This window comes from Onychomys torridus, chromosome 17 (genome assembly GCF_903995425.1).
Source record: "Onychomys torridus chromosome 17, mOncTor1.1, whole genome shotgun sequence".
NCBI lineage: Eukaryota > Metazoa > Chordata > Mammalia > Rodentia > Cricetidae > Onychomys > Onychomys torridus.
In genome coordinates this window covers 39427483-39447998 of record NC_050459.1, presented here as the reverse complement: position 1 = coordinate 39447998, position 20516 = coordinate 39427483, and the positions used below count along the sequence as shown (strand labels likewise).

General features: G+C 39.4%; 1 protein-coding gene across 1 annotated transcript in view; it reads right to left on the bottom strand.

The window, feature by feature from the left end:
* LOC118568960 (LRP2 binding protein) overlaps positions 1 to 20516 on the bottom strand; it is a 37718-nt gene that overhangs the window by 15482 nt on the left and 1720 nt on the right. Inside the window, exons 2-5 of the mRNA XM_036166550.1 lie at positions 14782 to 14871; positions 4073 to 4193; positions 3253 to 3365; positions 2226 to 2339 (exon numbers count right to left, since the gene is read on the bottom strand). Of these exons, the coding sequence (XP_036022443.1) occupies positions 2226 to 2339; positions 3253 to 3365; positions 4073 to 4193; positions 14782 to 14826 (393 nt within the window). The 5' untranslated portion in view covers positions 14827 to 14871. The remainder of the gene's footprint in view (positions 1 to 2225; positions 2340 to 3252; positions 3366 to 4072; positions 4194 to 14781; positions 14872 to 20516) is intronic.

The following is a 20516-nucleotide window of genomic DNA, read 5'->3' as shown; positions in this document are numbered from 1 at the left end:
ATCAGAATGATAATGTAGATTATGTTCATTAACAAGGAAGGACATTCAAAATTATTATGGTATAAAAGATATATCATAGATTGGTATATATTGTATGGTCTTTTTTTCAAAGTGTTTATGTATATAAATAAATCTATATGTATGTGTGTTCTATGTGTATGTGATACAGTTATTTTCTGACATCCTCACATGCATATAAAAGTCATGGATGCTCAGGTCCCTTATACAAAGTGGCGTAGTATTTGCATATAACCAAGATACCTCCTGTCAAATATTTTGTTATTGTTAGATTGCTTATAAAAATACACACAGAAAAATTTAGTATAGGACTGTACTATTCATTCCATTTTAATTTTTATTATTTTTTTAATTAAAAAATTAGTGAGGGTATACACATGCCATGGTGCATGTCGTAGAGGCAAGAGGACAATTATTGCAACTGAATTCTCTTCTTTTACCTTGAGGTCCAAGGATCGAACTTAGGTTGTCTGGCTTGCTCGGTGAGCACCTACACCCACTTAATCATTTAGCTGACTCCTATCATTTTTTAACCTAAGAATTTGGGTGTCCCTTGTCAATAAACATAATCTATGTCATATTAATACCTGCATCATAACTGTGTACCAAGAATAAGTATTCATATTTGATGGTAGAATTTGAAGTGATTCAAATTTTACTTTCTTCATCTTATCCATATTTGTATAGCTTTGCAATCATTTTTTAAAATAAGGGAAAATATTTTCAACAGCACGTTGAGAGCTAATGATAGCAAGGAACATCTTTTTGTGTGGTGAATTACAGAAGCTTATAAACGACCCTTCGAGACTCACATCGTGCAACCGAGAAAATCTACAGCAAATTGACCATGTAATTTCTCAGGTAAGGTTATAAAAATCTCTCCCCGTAGTGCCTACTTCTGACTTTGGCCCCTCAAAATTGAAAACTATAGACATGTGCACTATTTGTACAGTGTATAAGAATTCTTTTATGTAAATTTTATGTGAAATTTCCAGAGTTCATGGGATGTCTATAATCTTTGCAGGAAACATTTCAACATATAGAAGGGCACATTGTTAATCATGAGAACTATGTTCAGAAAGAGAATCTGAACTCTTGCCTGTCCCTAGACCACAACAAAGGAAATTCAGTTGTTGCAGAATATTATTTTAAGGTGTGTTACATTTGTTTATGCTGTGGAACACTTGCTTTAATGATGCAAAGATGTGTTGTAGTCTTTTCGGCTGCATTTGTTTAACTCTGTGAGGTTGTGTTGTGCCTGTCTACAACACCTGAAAATCTAATAAAGAGCTGAACAGTCATTAGTGAGGCAGGAGAAAGGACAGGAAGGGCTGGCATGCAGAGAAAATAAAGAGAAGGAAAGTCAAGAGAGATCAGAGTGAGAAAAGAAGGGGCCAGCCACCCATCCACACAGCCACCCAGCCAGCCATGGAGTAAGAGTACAAGTAAGATATACAGAAAAAAAGGAAAAGGCCCAGAGGCAAAAGGTGGGTGGGAAAATTGTTAAGAAAAGCTGGCAGGAAACAAGCCAAGCTAAGGCAGGGCATGTATAAGAATAAGCCTCTCTCTGTGTGTATTTGAGAACTGGGTGGTGGGGCCCTCAAAAGGAGAAAAGCTGAAAGAATAAAAAACAGCGAACCACATGCAATGGTAAACTATGCTGTCCAGGAGAGGTGGGATGGTTCTAAGTGGCATCCAATGAACTAAAAGTGGCAGTGAGTATTTATTTCACTTAGATTTGCTCACTGTGGGAACAAAAATATAGTGGCACCTTCAACATGGAGGCCTTTCTTGAGGACAAGTCCTTGTGTTCATATGGAGAAGGAAATCACTAGAAAGATCAAGCATTTCTGTAGTCGTGTGTGTGTGTGTGTGTGTGTGTGTGTGTGTGTGTGTGTGTATGTGTGTGTATGGTCATTCAAGTTCAAGTATGAAGAAGTTCACTGTTTCTGACATTTCAATCTAATTATGACAAAAAGCTGCTGGCTTAGATTTGGAGCTGATGGAGGACAGAGTGGAAAGGGATCCAAAGAAATTACCTTTGCCTTTTATATATGTCTACAGTGAAGTGACATCAATGTTCATTAAAATACTAAAAATGAAATAGTAAGGTGTAAAAATGGAGACACAATGTTAAAACACAAACACGGCATCAAATAATCCATTGCAGTGAAATCCTAAACACTCCGAACAAAACAATAACTTACGGCATTTGGGGTGGTCCCCAACCCGTCATAATACATCACTCCTAGCTGATAAATTGCTTGATGATCAGTCTCCTGGATTTCTTTAAACTGTGCCAAGGCTTCTTCATACCAGCCCTGAAAGTCACAAAGAATATTTCATTTTATTATGTGTTTAAAGTAACTCCGGCCTGAAGCATCAAACGGTCATTTGTGCCTAAGGATACACAGTTTTAACAGATGATGCGCCATATTGGAACAGCTCAAACCCAGAAGTCATTGTCTTAAGTCATCTGTGCCATCTCAGATAGGCTGAGTACACTGGCGCCTCAGAAGATATTTAGAGTAAATGAAGGTACCAGTATCAAAAGGTAAGAGAGACAGGAAGATGTGAACTAATGATTTCATGAGTACTCAAAGAATCATGTCCAGGGACTGGGGACAATTCCTTGGGGTCTGATGAAAAACCAAAGCTCTAGTACTGAAGCTGATATGATAGCACACAGAATTGTTCTTAGGCCTACCTACCACGCTATCCCACCACAATGTGGCTAAGTAAGGAAATGGCCTCCTCATGATGTATAAAATACATGAAAAGCTACTTTTCATATCCAATAATCAGGGAATTCAATTACTAGTAATATGCAAATAGCTTATGAATGATACTACATATTGTGAATAAAACCATAAAATGTATGTTTTCAACTAACAGTGTGAAAATGGATCTTTCAAAATGACTCCTTTAGAATAACTTCAGTGAAGAAAGTCCAGGTAGCCCCTTAACCTTACATCTGTGTGCCCCACATAAAGCTGCAAAATTACATAGCCTATGTGATTTCACAGAATTTCTCAGGCAGAACAATCTAAGAAACTCACTTGAAAGTTTGCCGTGACCATCTGCTGACTCTACCTTTTGTGTGACACTGGGGTTGGGACCCAAGGCCTTGTCTACTCTAAGTAATTGCTCCACTAATACTCAAGTAACCCCAACAATTAAGTCCTAACAATACAATTATACAAAATAAAATTAAAAAAAGATAAAAAATGGTACCTCTTCAAAATAGAGTTGACCTCTTAGAAAATACGCCATAGCATCCCCTCTCTTTATTCTTTCTTTTAGGAACTGCAATGCTGTATCCACCAAATTAGCATGGCGGTAATAATCTGATTCAGAAAGGTGAAAATTGCATTAACTATATAATGTGAACATTCTCTCTCAAAGCCATATGTAACGGAGGATTCATTAGATGCTATTAATATCAGTTTCTTTTCAAGTTCTAGTTCCTAAAACTAAGCTCCAAGAAAGAATATGACCTAAATAAAGTCATGATCACAGCACCTAATACAACACAACACCTTCTATAATCAACAAATGCTTATTGAGTTTGGGACTACTGTTCATTGCTAGCTAGGCACTCGAATGCAGTCTCTGCATACATTGGGCAAAGCTGTCTTGTGGGTGAGTTAAATGCTTAGCTTGAGCCATACTTAGAAGTACTAATCAAATGAGCTGACCATCTCCACTTTCGTTTTTAAAGCCTATATAAAAATAGCTTTAAATATCTATTTTCAGTAAAGCACTATGTCACATAGTCCGAGGGAAGCAACACCTGGCTTCTCTTTTTTTAGAAGCTATCCTTAAGTCCCAAGGGTAAAAATCATAATCAGGCTTAACTGTGAGACACCTCCAGGGTCAGCTTGCTGTCTGAGTTAAGAAGGTCACCAACCTCCAGGAAAGCCAGAAAGGCATATATTATTATTACTACCTCTTGGAAACCAATGATATGCCTTTCTTTTCTTGTTCATTCTAGCATGCAGGAATTTTAGTAAAAATATTATTCAAGCAAAGATTTAACATTCATATTTTATACCAGGCTTTTCCTTCTTCCATTGGAAGAATTTCTGGTTTGGGGCAGCATATTGAGATAGAGAGAAAGGATTTTTGGGCAACTTTTCACTGGTGAGTTTCATCCTGTCTCCACAGCGTGGATCCTGTAAAACAAGGCGAACACATATGATGATTAAAATTCCTTCTTCCCTAAAAGCACAAAGGGAGACTTCACTCCTGGTTGGAAGCCACTCTAAAGGCATCTGCCCCACATTGCCTGGCCACAGGACCCCAAGGGAGCAGACATTCCTGTCTGACTGTGAGTTCACACATATCCCTGAGCCTTGTCATTCACAACCCCTGCCACTTAGTGGCAACAGATGCCACTGCTCACAGAAGTGGTCCCGGTCACTCGGGATTTCCTGTGGCTGTGTAACTGAAGCTTATCGGAGTAATCCATTTTGAATGGGAGCTTTCGTCTGTTTTACCTGGGGATACACTGTATTCTAGCTGTGTTGCTCAGTTTTCTCTTCCGGTCTGTATTGGCTTGCCATGATACCAGATGGATCACCGCTGTATGGTGAATCAGAGCCTTCATATAAAAGGTAGGGGCCACCTCATTTGGGATGAAGGAGTCCAGGTTGGCCTAGGCTGAGGGGAGTGAGGACAGCAAACTCTGTTGTTGCTATGCTTTTTATTCTTTCCTTTTTTTTGCTCTTGGACATTCTACGGTTTCAACTTGCTCCCACCAATCAGGAGCCAGCTCCCAGGCGAGGTCTCTGATTGGTGGTCGGCCCAAGATCTCAAGAGACACTTGGTGTGATTGGAAAGCTGTGTTTATAGACGTACAGGATGCCATTTTAGGCAACAAGCTGCTTCATTGGATGAGAGTGGGACTCAAAAGAAGGAGAAACGGTCTACTAAGTTAACAACAACAACAAACTCGCTGAAATGTCTGTATGTGGGAGCTAATTTCTTTATCTGTAGTTTAAAATAAAGGACCATAAAGTGTCCTTTCCTTGATAGACAAGTTAATGGGCCTAATGTCTTTAATCCCAGCATTCAGAGGCTGAGGCAGACAGATCTCTGTGAGTTCAAGACCAGCCTAGTCTACATAATGACACCCTGTCCCAAAACCAACCTACCAACCAACCAACCAACCAACCAACCTAGTTATTGGTTACAGGACAGGAGAGATGGCTCAGCAATGAAGAGCACCAGGGTTTAATTCCCAACCAACCACATGGCATCTCACAACTGTTTATGACCCTACTTCTTTCCAAGGGATCAGATGCCTTCTTTTGGTTTATTCAGGTACTGGGCACATGTGGAGTGTACATACATACATACATGCAGGCAAGAACACCCAAAGCATATAAAATAAAAACTAATTAATTTAAAACAAACAAACAAACGAAGTGCATCCAGGGGATCTGAGTTTGATCCCCAGAACCCACTTTGGGTGGGTCACCCCCACTCATAGCTCTGGCTACAGGAGAGGACCACCCTCTTCTGGCCTCTGCTTGTCATCTGCTCACAAGTGACAGATACACATAAAAATAAAGACAAATCTTTAAAAAAAAAAAGTAATTAGATTATGTGTATTTCAAAATCTAAGTTTCCACTCATGATTATGAAATTCCCAAATGAGCAAAGCCAGATGTGTAAGAGATTTAGAAGAAAATGATCCAAAGAGAAGGACCCTGTCAGAAAACTGGATGACAGGTTCTTAAGTCACTGAAGACATTAACACAGTATGCTATTATTTCCAAAATGGGTTAGAGCAGCGGTTCTCAACCTCCCTAATGCTGCGACCATTTAACACAGTTCCTCATGTTGGGGTGACCTCCAACCATAAAATTATTTTCATTGCTGTAGATGTATCCTGCTTGTTAAATAAGAAACACAGAGCCAGTTGCAGAGTTAAAAACCACGAGGTCAGAGCCAAAGCAGAAAACCTTACCCTTCACTGCTTCTGCGGTGCCTCCTCTCCGCAAGAGACCTACTTCTGTGCGTCCTGTCTATTTAAAGACTTTCTGTTCTCCTCCCTCATTGGTTGTAACCCAGCCACATGACCTCCTCGTCATTGCCTGTTTGTACAGACCTCCAGGTCTTCTATGGTTGGTATTGAAATTAAAGGCGTGTGTCTGCTATGCTGGCTGTGTCCTTGAACACACAGAAATCCGCTTAGCTCTGCCTCCCAAGTGTTGGGATTAAGGGCGTGCCCCACTACTGCTGGGCTTCTGCTCTGGCTTGCTCTGACCTCAAGGCAACTTTATTGACATTCAAATAAAATCACATTTCAATACAAATAAAATATCACTATATTTCCCCTTTTCTATTTTAATAAAAAGAAAAAATGGAAAAAGTTATAACTAATAAAAGAAAGACTATATACAAAAGTACAATAACTATATATACCATATATACAAACAATAAATACCTAAACAATGTCTAGTCCATTTGTAATTGACAAATTCAGAGAAAATAATTCCATTATCTATCCTATTTTGGTAAGTCCAGAATGTACCTGATTCACTTTTTATCCTAACTTATATAGCTAACGGAACTGTCTTATAACGTCTTTCAAATTTATACACTTATAGCTCTTAGTGAGTTTTTCTGAAATCCTTAACAAAGATAATTATAACTATAACTAACTGATCTTCAACTCCCTCAGAGACCCAAGAAGGAAATAATACTACCTAATAAAAAATAAAAACAAGAAGTACATGCAAGCAGCTTCAAAAAAAAAATGTGAGTTGACAGAAACAGCCAGCTGCCTGGACAGTCACCTGAGGTTTCTCCACAGTGTTGGGGCATCATCTTCAGCCTACAGGCTTAGCGTATCTGACAGACTCTTTTGTGAACTAAGATGTATACAAGGTCAACAGTTTGACCTCACATTTGGTGAGAGCAGTCCATGTACCAGAAACACCTGAATTCCATTAGTGTCATGTCATGGTTCAGGATTTTAAATTCTGGAAATTATTGATGTCTTTTCAATTCAGCTGTCCATTTTTCTTGGCTGTGTATATGTGGCTTCATCTTGGCATCCTGTTCTTCTCCACATCTCTCTATTAAACGCCAGTCTACTATTGAGAGAGGTGAGCTTAGTTATTCCTCAAGAATAACTGTTTCATCTGCTGTTCCATTGCATATAAGAAGCCATTGGCCCACTCCCTGTTCAGCTGCCTTCGAAGAAAAGGGCACGGTACCTTTTACAGATTGTAAAGGTCACTCACTTCAGGGATGGTGCCATATTGTCCTGGCTTCAGAAGATGCCTTTTGTTAAAGCCACAACCACACTTGTTTTGGCAAGAATTGGTAGTCCTTGGTTTCATGTCCTGTCTGTCCTGTTTGTCAGCAGTTGATTCAAGGATACTTTGTTGTCCAGTGGCTGACTTTTGCAACAATGAAAGTTAGTTCCATATGCAGTTTCTTCAATGCCCATATTTTCTCTGAAGTAGATTGGTACTGCCAGGAGCCGTCATGTCTCATAGTCATAGCAAAAAAGAAAAATTCTTAAGTTATTAAAACATTTTAAATGCCATATTCTGTAGATCTCTGAAGGGTTTGAAGATGACCTGTCTATCTAAAATATATCTGTTTGATCTTGACAACACACCTAATATGACTACAAGTTCAATTGTAATGTCTAACCACTAATTTTCATTTCTATATATCCTAATAGTTGGTAATACTAACATTCAAGGATTAGCAAATTGCAATTACATTGTTAAATGAATGGTATAAATACAATATCTTGAACAAGATTAGAAATACGTATATGGTATATTCTAACAATCTCAATCTCAATAATAATAATTTGTATACAATATAAAACAATCCAATTGAATGTAAAGTATTTAAAACTAGTAATTGTCTTTTTCTTTTTTCTTTCTTTCTTTTTTTTTTTTAAAACAAGCACCTTTTGCCTAGCCCTTTACCTAACCCTTAACAACAACTTGTAACGAACCCTCCTAAACAATGAAAACTATCCCAGACCCAATACCCATAAAAAGACCAAAAAACCACCCACCCCACCCCACCCCACCCCTTTGGGAATGTGGGCGTCGGATTCTTAAAATTGCTTCCTGCTGGGTATGGGCGAAGTTATCTTTATTCTGAAAAGAAAAATTTTGGGTTAATTGACAAATTCTAGGAAAGATAACTATATTCTTTGTTATCCATAATGCCAAAGTTCAGGGTTTATCTCAAGTCCTTATTCAAGCAGTCTTTGAAACTGGATCATCTCAGCTAGCCATCTCAGAATTGCTCTAAGCACTTTGTAGTCCAAAGCTGATCTGTAGATGATGTTTGTCAGCTTAGTGATATTATTTTCCACGTGGAATTGTCGTTGTGGGGCCCCATCTTCTTCCTGGAGATTTCATTTGATGTTAGGCCTGGCCGTGATTTCCTGCAGAAAACTGAAAAGAGACTCGAACACAAAGACATGTATAGGCAGCTAATCGAAGCCTTTTCTCTAAATTAATTAGTACTCATATGACCATTATTATCTCAACAAAGTTTAAAATATATATATTTATCTTGTGAATTCTGATATAAAATTCATACTTTAAGAAAAGTTTAAAGAATCAGAATAGAGTCAAAGAATTGAGATTAGTAATAGAATAGTCCCTTAATTAATTTGGTTTTTCTCCTGTCCCATGTCAGAAGATGGCTCTTTCTTCTGGTATGATACAGGGAGTTTTCATTTTCTTTTTAACAACATGCTTGAGTTTAAAGGAGGAGAGAGCCATTCTCCAACTCCAAAATCAGCTTGAAGCTTTAATTGAACTGGGACTACAAGAAGACTAAGAGTATTAATTTTTTAGAGAACAGCAGAAACAAACATTTAGAAAGATTTATGAAATTTTGTAGATGATATACCAATAGGCCATTTTACTCTTTTTCCTGGGACAGATGATTTGTCCTTTTTCTTCAGTTGTCTCATTTGTCCAGTGTTCTTCAGATTCTTTAGCCTTCATTCTCCTAAAAGACAAAAACAAAAACCCTTCCCCAAGACTAATTTTGGGGAGGTCCCCTTTTGGCAAGTTACATCTGATTAAATGAAAAGGCATGTATTAACGGTATAAGTGAGTTTAAACTGGATGGTCATGTTGGTTGATGAACTATCACCTCTTCTAATTAAGAGGTCTCTCTTGTTCAAATCGAACCTTTATCAGTTTTGATGGTACCCACAGCTTATCTTCTCCTGCAGAAACAAAAGCAAAACCTCGTCCCCAACGTAACACATGCCCTGGTTTCCATTCTGAGGTCAGCACATCCTTGAAGTATATAGGCTGATTTAATTCTGTTGTTTTTTCTATTAACCAATGTCTCTCTGCAGCTGTTGTTCCTTTCTCATTAGCATTGAGAAAATTCAAAGTTAGTAGAGCATTGTGCAGTCTATTTCTGGGGGTTTTTGTTACCCCTTTTTGTTTATTTATCATGTCCTTTAGAGTTCTGTTGGATCTTTCTATAACTGCTTGGCCTGTAGGATTATGTGGTATACCTGTAATATGCTTTATATTATAATAAGCAAAAAACTGTTTCATTTTAATAGAGACATATGCTGGAGCATTGTCAGTTTTAATTTGTGCAGGTATACCCATGATGGCCATAACTTCTAGCAAATGAGTGATTACAGAATCAGCTTTTTCAGAACTCAAAGCAGTTGCCCATTGAAATCCTGAATAAGTATCAATAGTATGGTGTACATATTTCAATTTTCCAAATTCTGCAAAGTGAAACACATCCATCTGCCAGATTTCATTCCTCTGAGTACCCTTTGGGTTACATCCTGCTGGTAATGGTGTCTGATTGTAGAAGGAACAAGTAGGACATTTCTTTACAATTTCCTTGGCTTGTTGCCAGGTTATGGAAAAATCCTTTTTTAAACCTTTACTATTGACATGATGTTTCTTATGAAATTCTGAGGCCTCCAGCACATTTCCTATCAATAATTTATCAATCTCATCATTACCTTGTGCTAGAGGGCCTGGCAGACCAGTATGGGATCGGATGTGAGTTATATATAAAGGATGACTCCTTTCCCTGATTGTATCTTGTAATTGAATAAATAGTGAAGTTAATTCTGAAGCATCAGGGATAAATTCTGCAGTCTCAATATGTAATACCACTCTTTCAGCATACTGAGAGTCAGTAACTATATTGAGAGGTTCTGAAAAATCCATTAATACCAACAGAATAGCATACAATTCTGATTTTTGAACTGAATTATAAGGACTTTGAACCACTTTACTTAAATTTTCTGATTTGTAACCTGCCTTTCCTTGCTTGTTGGCATCTGTATAAAATGTCCGAACTCCAGATATGGGTTTTTCACGTACAATTCGAGGCAAGATCCAATCAGCTCTCTTTATAAGATCAATTCTATTGCTTTTAGGATATTTGCTGTTAATTTCTCCCAAAAAATTACTGCAAGCTCTTTGCCAAGGTTCACTTTCTGTCCATAATTTTTCAATGTCCTCTTTAGTTAAAGGTACAACAATTTCTGCTGGGTCTATTCCTGCTAATTGACGAAGTCTCAATTTTCCTTTCAAAATTAAGTCAGAGATTTTTTCCACATAAGTTTTTAATTTTTTATTTGGTTTATTTGGTAAAAATATCCATTCTAATATAATATCTTCTCTCTGCATTAATATTCCTGTAGGAGAATGCCTAGAAGGTAAAATAACCAAAATGCAATCCAGCTTTGGATCAATACGATCTACATGTCCTTCATGTACTTTTTTTTCTACCAAGGCCAATTCTTTCTCAGCTTCAGGTGATAATTCTCTTGGACTATTTAAGTCCTTGTCACCTTCTAAGGTTTTGAACAAATTATTCAGTTCATCATTTTTTACCCCAACAATAGTTCGTAGATGAGAAATGTCCCCAAATAATCTTTGAAAGTCATTAAGAGTCTGTAGGCGATCTCTCCTAATTTGTACCTTTTGAGGTCTAATTTTTTGTAGCTCTATTTTATATCCTAAATAATTAATAGAATCTCCTCTTTGTATCTTTTCAGGAGCAATTTGTAATCCCCAGCCAGGCAATATTTTCTTTACTTCTTCAAACATTCTTTCTAAAGTATCTGCACTTGAGTCAGCTAGTAAAATATCATCCATATAATGATAAATTATAGATTTAGGAAATTTTTTACGTATCACTTCCAAGGGCTGTTGTACAAAATATTGGCACAGGGTTGGACTATTCAACATTCCCTGTGGGAGGACTCTCCATTGAAATCTTCTAACCGGTTGAGAATTATTGTAAGTAGGCACCGTGAAAGCAAATCTTTCTCTGTCTTTTTCTTGTAGGGGTATTGAAAAGAAACAGTCTTTTAAATCAATAACTATGAGAGGCCATCCTTTAGGTAACAGAGTAGGCAAAGGAATTCCAGATTGTAGAGAGCCCATTGGCTGAATTACTTTGTTAATTGCTCTAAGGTCTGTTACCATTCTCCATTTACCAGATTTCTTTTTAATAACAAATACAGGAGAATTCCATGGGCTAGTAGATTCTTCAATATGCTGAGCATTTAACTGTTCTTCTACCAGCTCTTCTAAAGCCTGGAGTTTCTCTGTTGTTAAAGGCCATTGATGAACCCATACAGGCTTGTCTGTTAACCATTTTAAAGGTAGAGCTGTTGGTGCCTTTGGAAGATCATCAGTTTTTCTGCCCTGTTCTTGTATAATATGGATGGCTGGTGACCACTCATTAGAATAATACCTTCTAATATTTCTCTCAGAAACATGTGCTAGTTTATTATTTATTTCTGAGGTTGGAGGGATGTTAATCTGAGTATTCCATTGTTGTAACAGGTCTCGACCCCACAGGTTCATGGCTATGTTAGCCACATATGGTTTTAATCTGCCTCTCTGTCCTTCTGGGCCTATACATTCGAGCCATCTTGCACTCTGTTTCACTTGAGATAATGTTCCAATTCCTAACAGTTGAACATTTACCTCCTGAAGAGGCCAAGATGGATGCCAAAATTCTGGTGCAATTATGGTAACATCAGCACCTGTGTCTACCAGACCAGACAACAAAACACCATTTATTTTTATTGTTAATTGTGGTCTTTGTTCATTTATAGAAGTTTGCCAAAAAATTTTCTTTATGGTTTCTCCTGAATTTTCTGTTCTCTCTGTCTCAGTTGTTCCATTACTCTGAGTAGCCTGGTTTATTCCAATAGGCATTTGGTCATTTAACTGCTCTGAGTAGGGGTCTCCTCTACAATTGCAGGAAAGGTCGGAACTGGATTCACTGTAGGGGCCTGCCTGAGGCCCCTCTGGGAGTTTCCCGAAGACTGAGGCAAAGTATTACCTTGTCTGTCCCTTGTTGATCTACATTAATTGGTTCAGTGTCTTCCCTTACCACACCTTCTACATACTCCTGAAGGAAGGGGCATTCTGTTGCCATTGTTCCTTGAAGAAACATTGTTTCTAGAAGTGCCCTGTTTACAGTCCCTTTTCAAATGTCCTTGCTTTCCACATCCAAAACATCTAACATTCCTCAAACCTCTTGAAATTGCTTCTCCTACCCACATATTATCATGATCATGAGCCTCAACATTAACCGTGTCTCTAATCCAATCTTCCAGGGGTGCAGATCTCGCCTTTAACGGCCTGATTATTCTCTTGCATGCTTCATTTGCATTCTCAAAAGCCAAAGATTCAATTATTATCTGGCTAGCTTCTGAATTTGGGACCATTCTCTTTACTGCTGAAGTCAATCTTTGTAAGAAATCTGTGAAAGATTCTTTTGGGCCCTGTATAACCTTTGTAAATGACTCAGTTTTCTTCCCTGGTTCCTCAACTCTGTCCCATGCATTCATGGCTGCCATTCGACATAGAATTAGAGTTTGCATATCATATAAACATTGTGTTTGTACTGCAGCATATTGGCCTTCTCCAACAAGCTGATCCTGGAAGATTTGTATACCTCTATCACTACATTGTTTTGCTATGGTTTTAGCTTCCTGTTTGAACCACATTTGCCACTGGAGCTGCTGTCCGGGTTCTAGAACCGCCTGTGCCAGCTCCCGCCAGTCCTGTGGTATAATTCTATTATAAGTCGACCAGGAGTTTAACATTTGTTTTACATATGGAGAATGCATGCCATAAGATACTATTGCCTCCTTAAACCTTCGTAAGTCTAACATTTCAACTGGAGTCCAAATATTTTGTGTAGTCATTTGACCAGGCTGCTGTTGTATGGTTACCGGATAAATTAAGGGTGATTGTGTGAAAACAGGCTTTCTTTCTGTAACCTTATAATCCAATCCTAAAACAACTTCACTGTTAATTTCTTCTGTCTGAATCTGAATTTCTCTATAATTCATTTTAACAGGTTTAAAAAGTTTTTCTAAAATTTTTATCCTGGCACTTAAATTGACTGTCTTTTTAAAGTGTAAAATATGGATAAGAAGAATAACAATGTACATAATTCGATCAACATTAATCTTCTCATATAGTTGTTCCATTACCATACTGCCTAAAATTTCAAACAAAGCCCAATTTTCTTCCAATGTACACATAAAACCCATTTTTTTTTAATGTGGAAAAAAATCTCTTTTAAATAGTTTCCTTTAAAATATCTGATATAAATGACTTACCAATTCTGCACAGAACAGTAGAAATCCGAGGGAATTTCCAAACAGCTACCTAGCGTCCGAGGTGGGAATCCAGAGAGAGAGAGAGAGAAAGAGAGAAAGAGAGAAAGCGTAGCCACGTTCTGGCTAAAATCTTGAATCCAGCCGCTTCAATGTTCCGGTCTGAGCGGAGTCGAGCCTGGGCTCTGGCTTCCTTAAGCTCCGACCGACCACGTGCGCTGGCGTTTCAGCCAAAAGCAGCCTATCTGCAGTTGCGTGTAGCTCCTGCAATTAGCGGTAGCTCCCACAGGCCTGAGTTGTTTGTAGCACTGGCTTTTTAAGCAAGTAACTCCAGCTGCAGCGCCTGAGTCCTAAGCTGAGCTAGGCCTGGGTTAGACCAGGGCTAAGCCGGAGCTAGGGAGGCAGGCCCGCCCAGGCGGGAAGCCGGACCCACTGCCAAGGCAAGCGGTTTTTTAATGAATTCTTGCCACGTTGGGCGCCAATTGTAGATGTATCCTGCTTGTTAAATAAGAAACACAGAGCCAGTTGCAGAGTTAAAAACCACGAGGTCAGAGCCAAAGCAGAAAACCTTACCCTTCACTGCTTCTGCGGTGCCTCCTCTCCGCAAGAGACCTACTTTTGTGCGTCCTGTCTATTTAAAGACTTTCTGTTCTCCTCTCTCATTGGTTGTAAACCCAGCCACATGACCTCCTCGTCACTGCCTGTTTGTACAGACCTCCAGGTCTTCTATGGTTGGTATTGAAATTAAAGGCGTGTGTCTGCTATGCTGGCTGTGTCCTTGAACACACAGAGATCCGCCTAGCTCTGCCTCCCAAGTGCTGGGATTAAGGGCGTGCCCCACTACTGCTGGGCTTCTGCTCTGGCTTGCTCTGACCTCAAGGCAACTTTATTGACATACAAATAAAATCACATTTCAATACAAATAAAATATCACTATACATTGCTACTTCATAACTGTAATTTTGCTACTGTTATGACTCATAATGTAAATATCTTATATGCAGGGCATCTGATACTTAACTCCCAAAGGGATCGAGACTCAGAGATTGACATGGACTGGTTTAGAGAACCCTTGGCAAGTCTAAGAAAGGCACCAGAAATAAAAGAAAGCACAAACAATACCTTACCTCATTTAAATTCATGTTGTTGTCTTCGACAATAGGGCTGCACATGGTTTCTGTTGTTTTAGTGGCTTAAGAAGAAGTGTTTCAGAGGACCTGAAAAACAACAGAGAAAGGGATTCATTCAGCTCCTACTAAATGTGAGGGATTTTGTTTGTTTGTTTTTTGTTTTTTAAAGTTATGACTCCTATAAAACTTGAGGAAATGGGGATCGTTTTGAGCTCTGCTGAATACACACGCAAACGAGGGAGGCGATTCACCTAATATCAAGGTTGTCGGTTGGCAAGGGCACCTTACCCACCCACATACTATTTTGTTTTATCTCTTTCTCTCCTAAAAATAAAAATAATTTTAAAAAAGCAAAGCAAATATGTTTACATGTGTTAGAAATGTGGGCCCGCCACTTTAAGAAGCTGGATAGTTTGAGAAACTGGCCCTACAGTCTGCAGTTAATCCCACACATCAAGAATAAGATCACCACCACAGTTTAAAGCCAAGAATGAAGCAAGCTTTAATTACATACTGGATGGGCCCTGGCCAGGTCCATACCCAGGTTCCCGGGAAATGGCCCAGAATCAAGTTCGGTAAGGGCTTAAGAAGGAAAACCCATAATTCATTGCATTTCCCCTCAGGTCCAATCAGGAACAAGCATGCATCCTGACATATTTCCTGCCTAGGAAACTCACACCCACATGTGATCAAGCACATCTGGTACTGATGGGTCAAACAAACTTGTTTAGGGGAGTGAAACATGTGGCTTATTATCTCCCATAAACAATAACCTCCATCATTTTAGGAACCATCCGTCCTTGGACAAGGGGTTTGCAGATCGGAGGCATTTTTGTTTTATAGATCTCTAAGGTATTGTAATTAAAACTTAAAATGTAACTTTGACTTTCACAGCTACATCCTCTTAAGTTTGTACCCTGGACACAGAGCATTGACAACCCATGCTGAGAACACGTGTATCTTGGAGGAGAAAAGCAAGCCTTGCTCCCTGAAGGCAAGTCAGCCTCTCTCTTTGATTTGGGGATTTTTCTCTGAAATCTTGGTCCTCTTCCCCATGCTGTTCATAGCATCTGTGTTCCCTAATTCTGACTTTTATCTAACTACCTTAATGTTCACATCATACCTATAATTGCTCTCCCACCCCTAGGCCTGATCATGGATAGTCCCCACAGTCATGAGGCTGTCTCTAACAAAAGCCAATTTCTGAGCAGTAATTTCCACTCTGATTTTTAATGGGCAAGACTGCTAGAGGAGGTCATTCAAATTTAGTGCTTTCAAGATGAGAGGCAAGAGCTACGAAAAGATTTTAAATTTGAGAGTCTGTATCACTCTGCCAAATTTTGACATTCAGCATAAAATCATCTGAAGCTGAACAGCTGTGTGCATACTATGTCAAGAACTTAGACCATCCTGGGATACAAACTGTGAGCATTCATTGGTAACATATAGTCAGAAAAGAACCTGTGCTTTTGAATTTTTTAGTGTGCGTGTGTGCGTGTGTGTGTGTGTGTGTGTGTGTGTGTGTGTGTGTGTGTGTGTGTGTGTTTATGCTCATAAGTCAGAGATCAGGCTGCAGGACTCAGCTATCCCCTGGGGTTAAACTCAGGTGCTAAAAGCTTGGCACTCTAAGTGATTTTACCCACTGAGTATCCCTGTAACCAGAACCTGTGACTTGGTGAGGAACAGTGGGTGAAGCAGAGACGACATTCCCTCCTCAGATGAGGATCTGAGTGGAGTGTCCCTATGCCTTTGAAGTCAGCTGCTCGGAATGCAGACAACGGCTCACACCACCCCTTTCTAAACAATTGTCCCTAGTCAGTCATGAATCCAGCAGACAATCCACTTAGACCATTGTCCTTTTAAAAGAGGCAAGGCTGTGGTAGCACACATCTTTAACCCCAGTACTTAGGAGGCAGAGGCAGGCAAACTTCTGAGTTTGAGGCCAGCCTGATCTACAGACAGTTCCAGGACAGCCAGTGCTACAGAGAGCTGAATGGGGGCAGGGGGAGGCAACCCCTGGGGGGTGTGCCCCTGCACATTCTTGCTGAATGTATGAAGAATTCGAGATGCTATGTGTTCTTCCTTGAGCCTTTCTCCGGGGCCTGTTTTCAGTTAGTAATTTGCAAGGGTAAGGTAATGTGTTGTTGGGGGTTTTACTCTTTTGGGGGGCCCACCACCCAGTTCCCAAATAAATCACACATGGAGGTTTATTCTTAATTATGAATGCCCGGCCTTACCTTGGCTTGTTTCTAGCCAGCTTTCCTTAACTTAAAATTATCCCGTCTACCTTTTGCCTCTGGGCTTTTCCTTTTCTATTCCTGTATACCTTTCTTTGTTTCTTACTCCATGGCTTGTTGTGTAGCTAGGTGGCTGGCCCCTGGAGTCCTCCTCCTTCTCCGGCTCCTCTCTCTCTTTTTCCTTCCTTCCTCCCAGATTTTTCCTTCTATATATTTTCTCTGCCTGCCAGCCCACCTATCCTTTCTCCTGCCTTGCTACTGGCCATTTAGCTTTTTATTAGACCACCAGGTGTTTTAGACAGGCACAGTAACACAGCTTCAGAGTTAAACAAATGCAACATAAACAGAAGTAACACGCCTTAAAATAATATTCTACAACAGTCATGTGTCCCCACAGACAAAGGGCGGGCTTCCTTTCCTAACAGGCATTGACTTGCTCAAGGTTAGTATGCCTTTCTCATAACCAGTCTTCTGTGTAGACCAAGCATCCCAGCTGGTTGTGTCTTTTGAGTCACCTCTGTGAGAACTGGGGGACGGGGTGGACTGTAAACTGGTCCAAATATCCTGCCATCAACACTAGATACTGTGTTTTCAATGAGCAGTAGGGTCATCTGTCTCTAACTCAGGAGTCTTGTCTTCTGCCAGTATCCATGAGACAAGCTAGTAACAGTCCTATCAACTGAAAGCATAATCTATCCGTATGTGAGAGAAAGAGAAAACCATTGTCATTGATTTGTGGCAAGATTTTCAATAATGCCAAGACAATATTGAATCAGGCAGTGATTCTCCTTTTCTTTCCTTCCCAGGAAGGCCCATTTGTTTACTTAAAGTCAAAGTACTTGCTCCCATGTCCTTCCTTTTGGGTGTGACAAGTTTACATCATTCTCTGAACGAGAAGGGAAAGGTAGAAGTAAAGGTAATGTGCCTATTACAACCTGCTAGGTTATGGTAAGCATTCACTGAGAACCAAGTAGCGTTTCCTTTATTTTTCTCCAATTTACCTTGTATTCTGTGAGCATTGAAACCGATGAAGAAAGATGACATATTCAAAACCTTAATACCAACTGCAAAAAATAGGATTTGCATGCTTCATCCATATCCTGTCTTTCATCCAGCCATTTCCTGTTTGGAAACCTTTGTTGGCCAGCGATGGCTGCCAGGTCCTTTTGTGTGTTCAGTATTGGGTGTGTCCAAGGTGTGAGTCTAAAAGACCCACAACCAAAAGACTGAGACCAAAAGTGATGGAAAAGTTTTAACTGTAGATGGAAAGACTGTGGGTGAATTTTCAGAGAGAATTGTGTCCCTCAAAGGGAGTCCTTTTTAGGAAGAAGTTACCTGGCCTTGCCTCCAGGGCCATTTGAGTAGGGTAATATTTAAAGAGAGTTCAAGGGGACCCCTCACTATTCGGAGATAGTAGGTTTTATAACAGTACTTTCCCTCCTGAAACCGGCCATGTGAGATGAGGCACCAGTGGCTATTTCCAGTTGGACTCTAGTTGTATAAGGCAGCACAAACCACCGAGTCAGGCTTCAAGCAGTTTGAGTCTGTCTTCCCCCCAGGGGAATTTTGCTTTGCTTTCCATTTTTAGCCCCCTTCTTTTTGCCTTTTTATATCAGGGATTCAACCTAGGGCCTCACATATTAGGAAAGTACTCTACCAATGAGCTATTATCAGCTCCTTTCTTGAGTGGATTTCATTCAACACCCAGTGGTAAATGATAATAGATATGCATATAATTTATATATATATATGTATATATATATATAAATGTTTGTACAGAAAAGCTCATGCCATTGTAGTTATGAGTACATGGTGGAGAGAGACAATTTACTACTTCTGGAGATCATGTAGGAAAGTACACAAATATAAAACTTTTACATGGAAAATTGTTCCTCACCCTCCCAGGGTAGCAACAGTCAGAACAGAAATAATCATATGAAAGTGACAAGAATCTGAAGCAGAAAAACTTGTAATTGATCTGCTGTCCTCGTGACTACAAGACACATCTCGAGCAGAGACACTCAGCCATCTAGAAAACAATCACGAGAGACCCACAGGGCTGCCTGTCCCTGCCCCCAGTCCTTAGCTGGCTCTGGAGTAACAGGTAAGTCCAGTTGTCTCTGGTCTTCTGGTAAATGGTGTGTCTTTCTCAGAGGAAGTCAGAGACTTCAATTTCAGAGCAAGACAGAGAGGAGCTGTCTTCTGAGAGGAGAAGGCGGTCTTTTATTTGAAATCAGGGAGGGAGGGATCCTATTCTCACTGTCCTACTTTAGTCTGAAACCTCCTTCCCTGATTCATGCTTATCAGTCAGCTGGTGGAACCATCTGAGAGGCTTGAGCAAGTTTCAAAGGAGGAATAGATAGGTCGCTTGGGATCTTATCTTAGGTGTATTTTATTGACAGCCATTCTCTCTCCCCTCCCCTCCCTTCCCCTCCCCTGCAACTACCTAGCCTACCTTCCTAGCTTGGATTTTAGTAGGTATAGTTCAGTTAGTATGGACCTTGAGCGTGTAAAATTCTTGTCTGTCACTCGTCACTAGGTACTACAACCTGAATGGACAACAAATAGAATGCAGAAACTCTAAAGGAGTCTAGAAAATTCTTTCCAACACATCTTTGTCTTATTGTGATATTAGTTTTCCACATCAAATTGAAATGAGGACTCTTCCTACTTTTTCTGTAAAATTTTGAATTTTATTACCCCCAAGAAAAACAAGGGAAATGCACACATAAGACTGATGAAAACCTATAGGAACAAATAAATACAAGACAGAAAAGCCCACAAATATTTTTTAAAATGCACCTCATTACAAAAACAATTCTTTGTCTCCTGCCTTCTGTCAGGATTTGAAGCCTGTTCCTTAGAAGAGAATATCATGCTTGGTACTGTACTCCTGGATGAGGAAGTCATAGGCTCTAAGGTAGAGCTTGCCACTGTTATTTTTCTAGATGGCTAGGTTCTTAGATAACCATATATATATATTGAGTCAGGGATTCTATGTTCACCCCTACGCTCTGGAATTACGGGTACAGGTAGCAGTACTTGTTTTTGTTTTTAATGTGGGAACTGGAGATTGAATTCAGGTCCTTTATGTGTCAGCAAGTACTTTACCAATTCAGATATTTGCCCCAGCCCCTTTCCATCTTTTACAGTTGATTTATTTTCACCTATTCTGAAAAAAGGTTGAAGTTGCTCTATGTTCTTTAATATCAAATACTAGCCTATTTCTTTATGTAAAAATTAGGAAGCATATTCATCTTGTTAGTATGCAAATTGCATTACAACCTTATAAATTGCAAAATTATACACCTATGAAAGAATTGTGTTAAAATAAATTTAAGATTTACTATCAGAAAAAAAGTTTGATTTCTATCTGTTTTACACACCTATACAACTGGAGTCAAACATAATTTTCTCGGGCCCTTGCCTCCTTAGGGGTCATGAGTGGAAAAAGATTTAAGAAGCCCTGTTCTAGGGAACAGTCTAAGCCTGTCA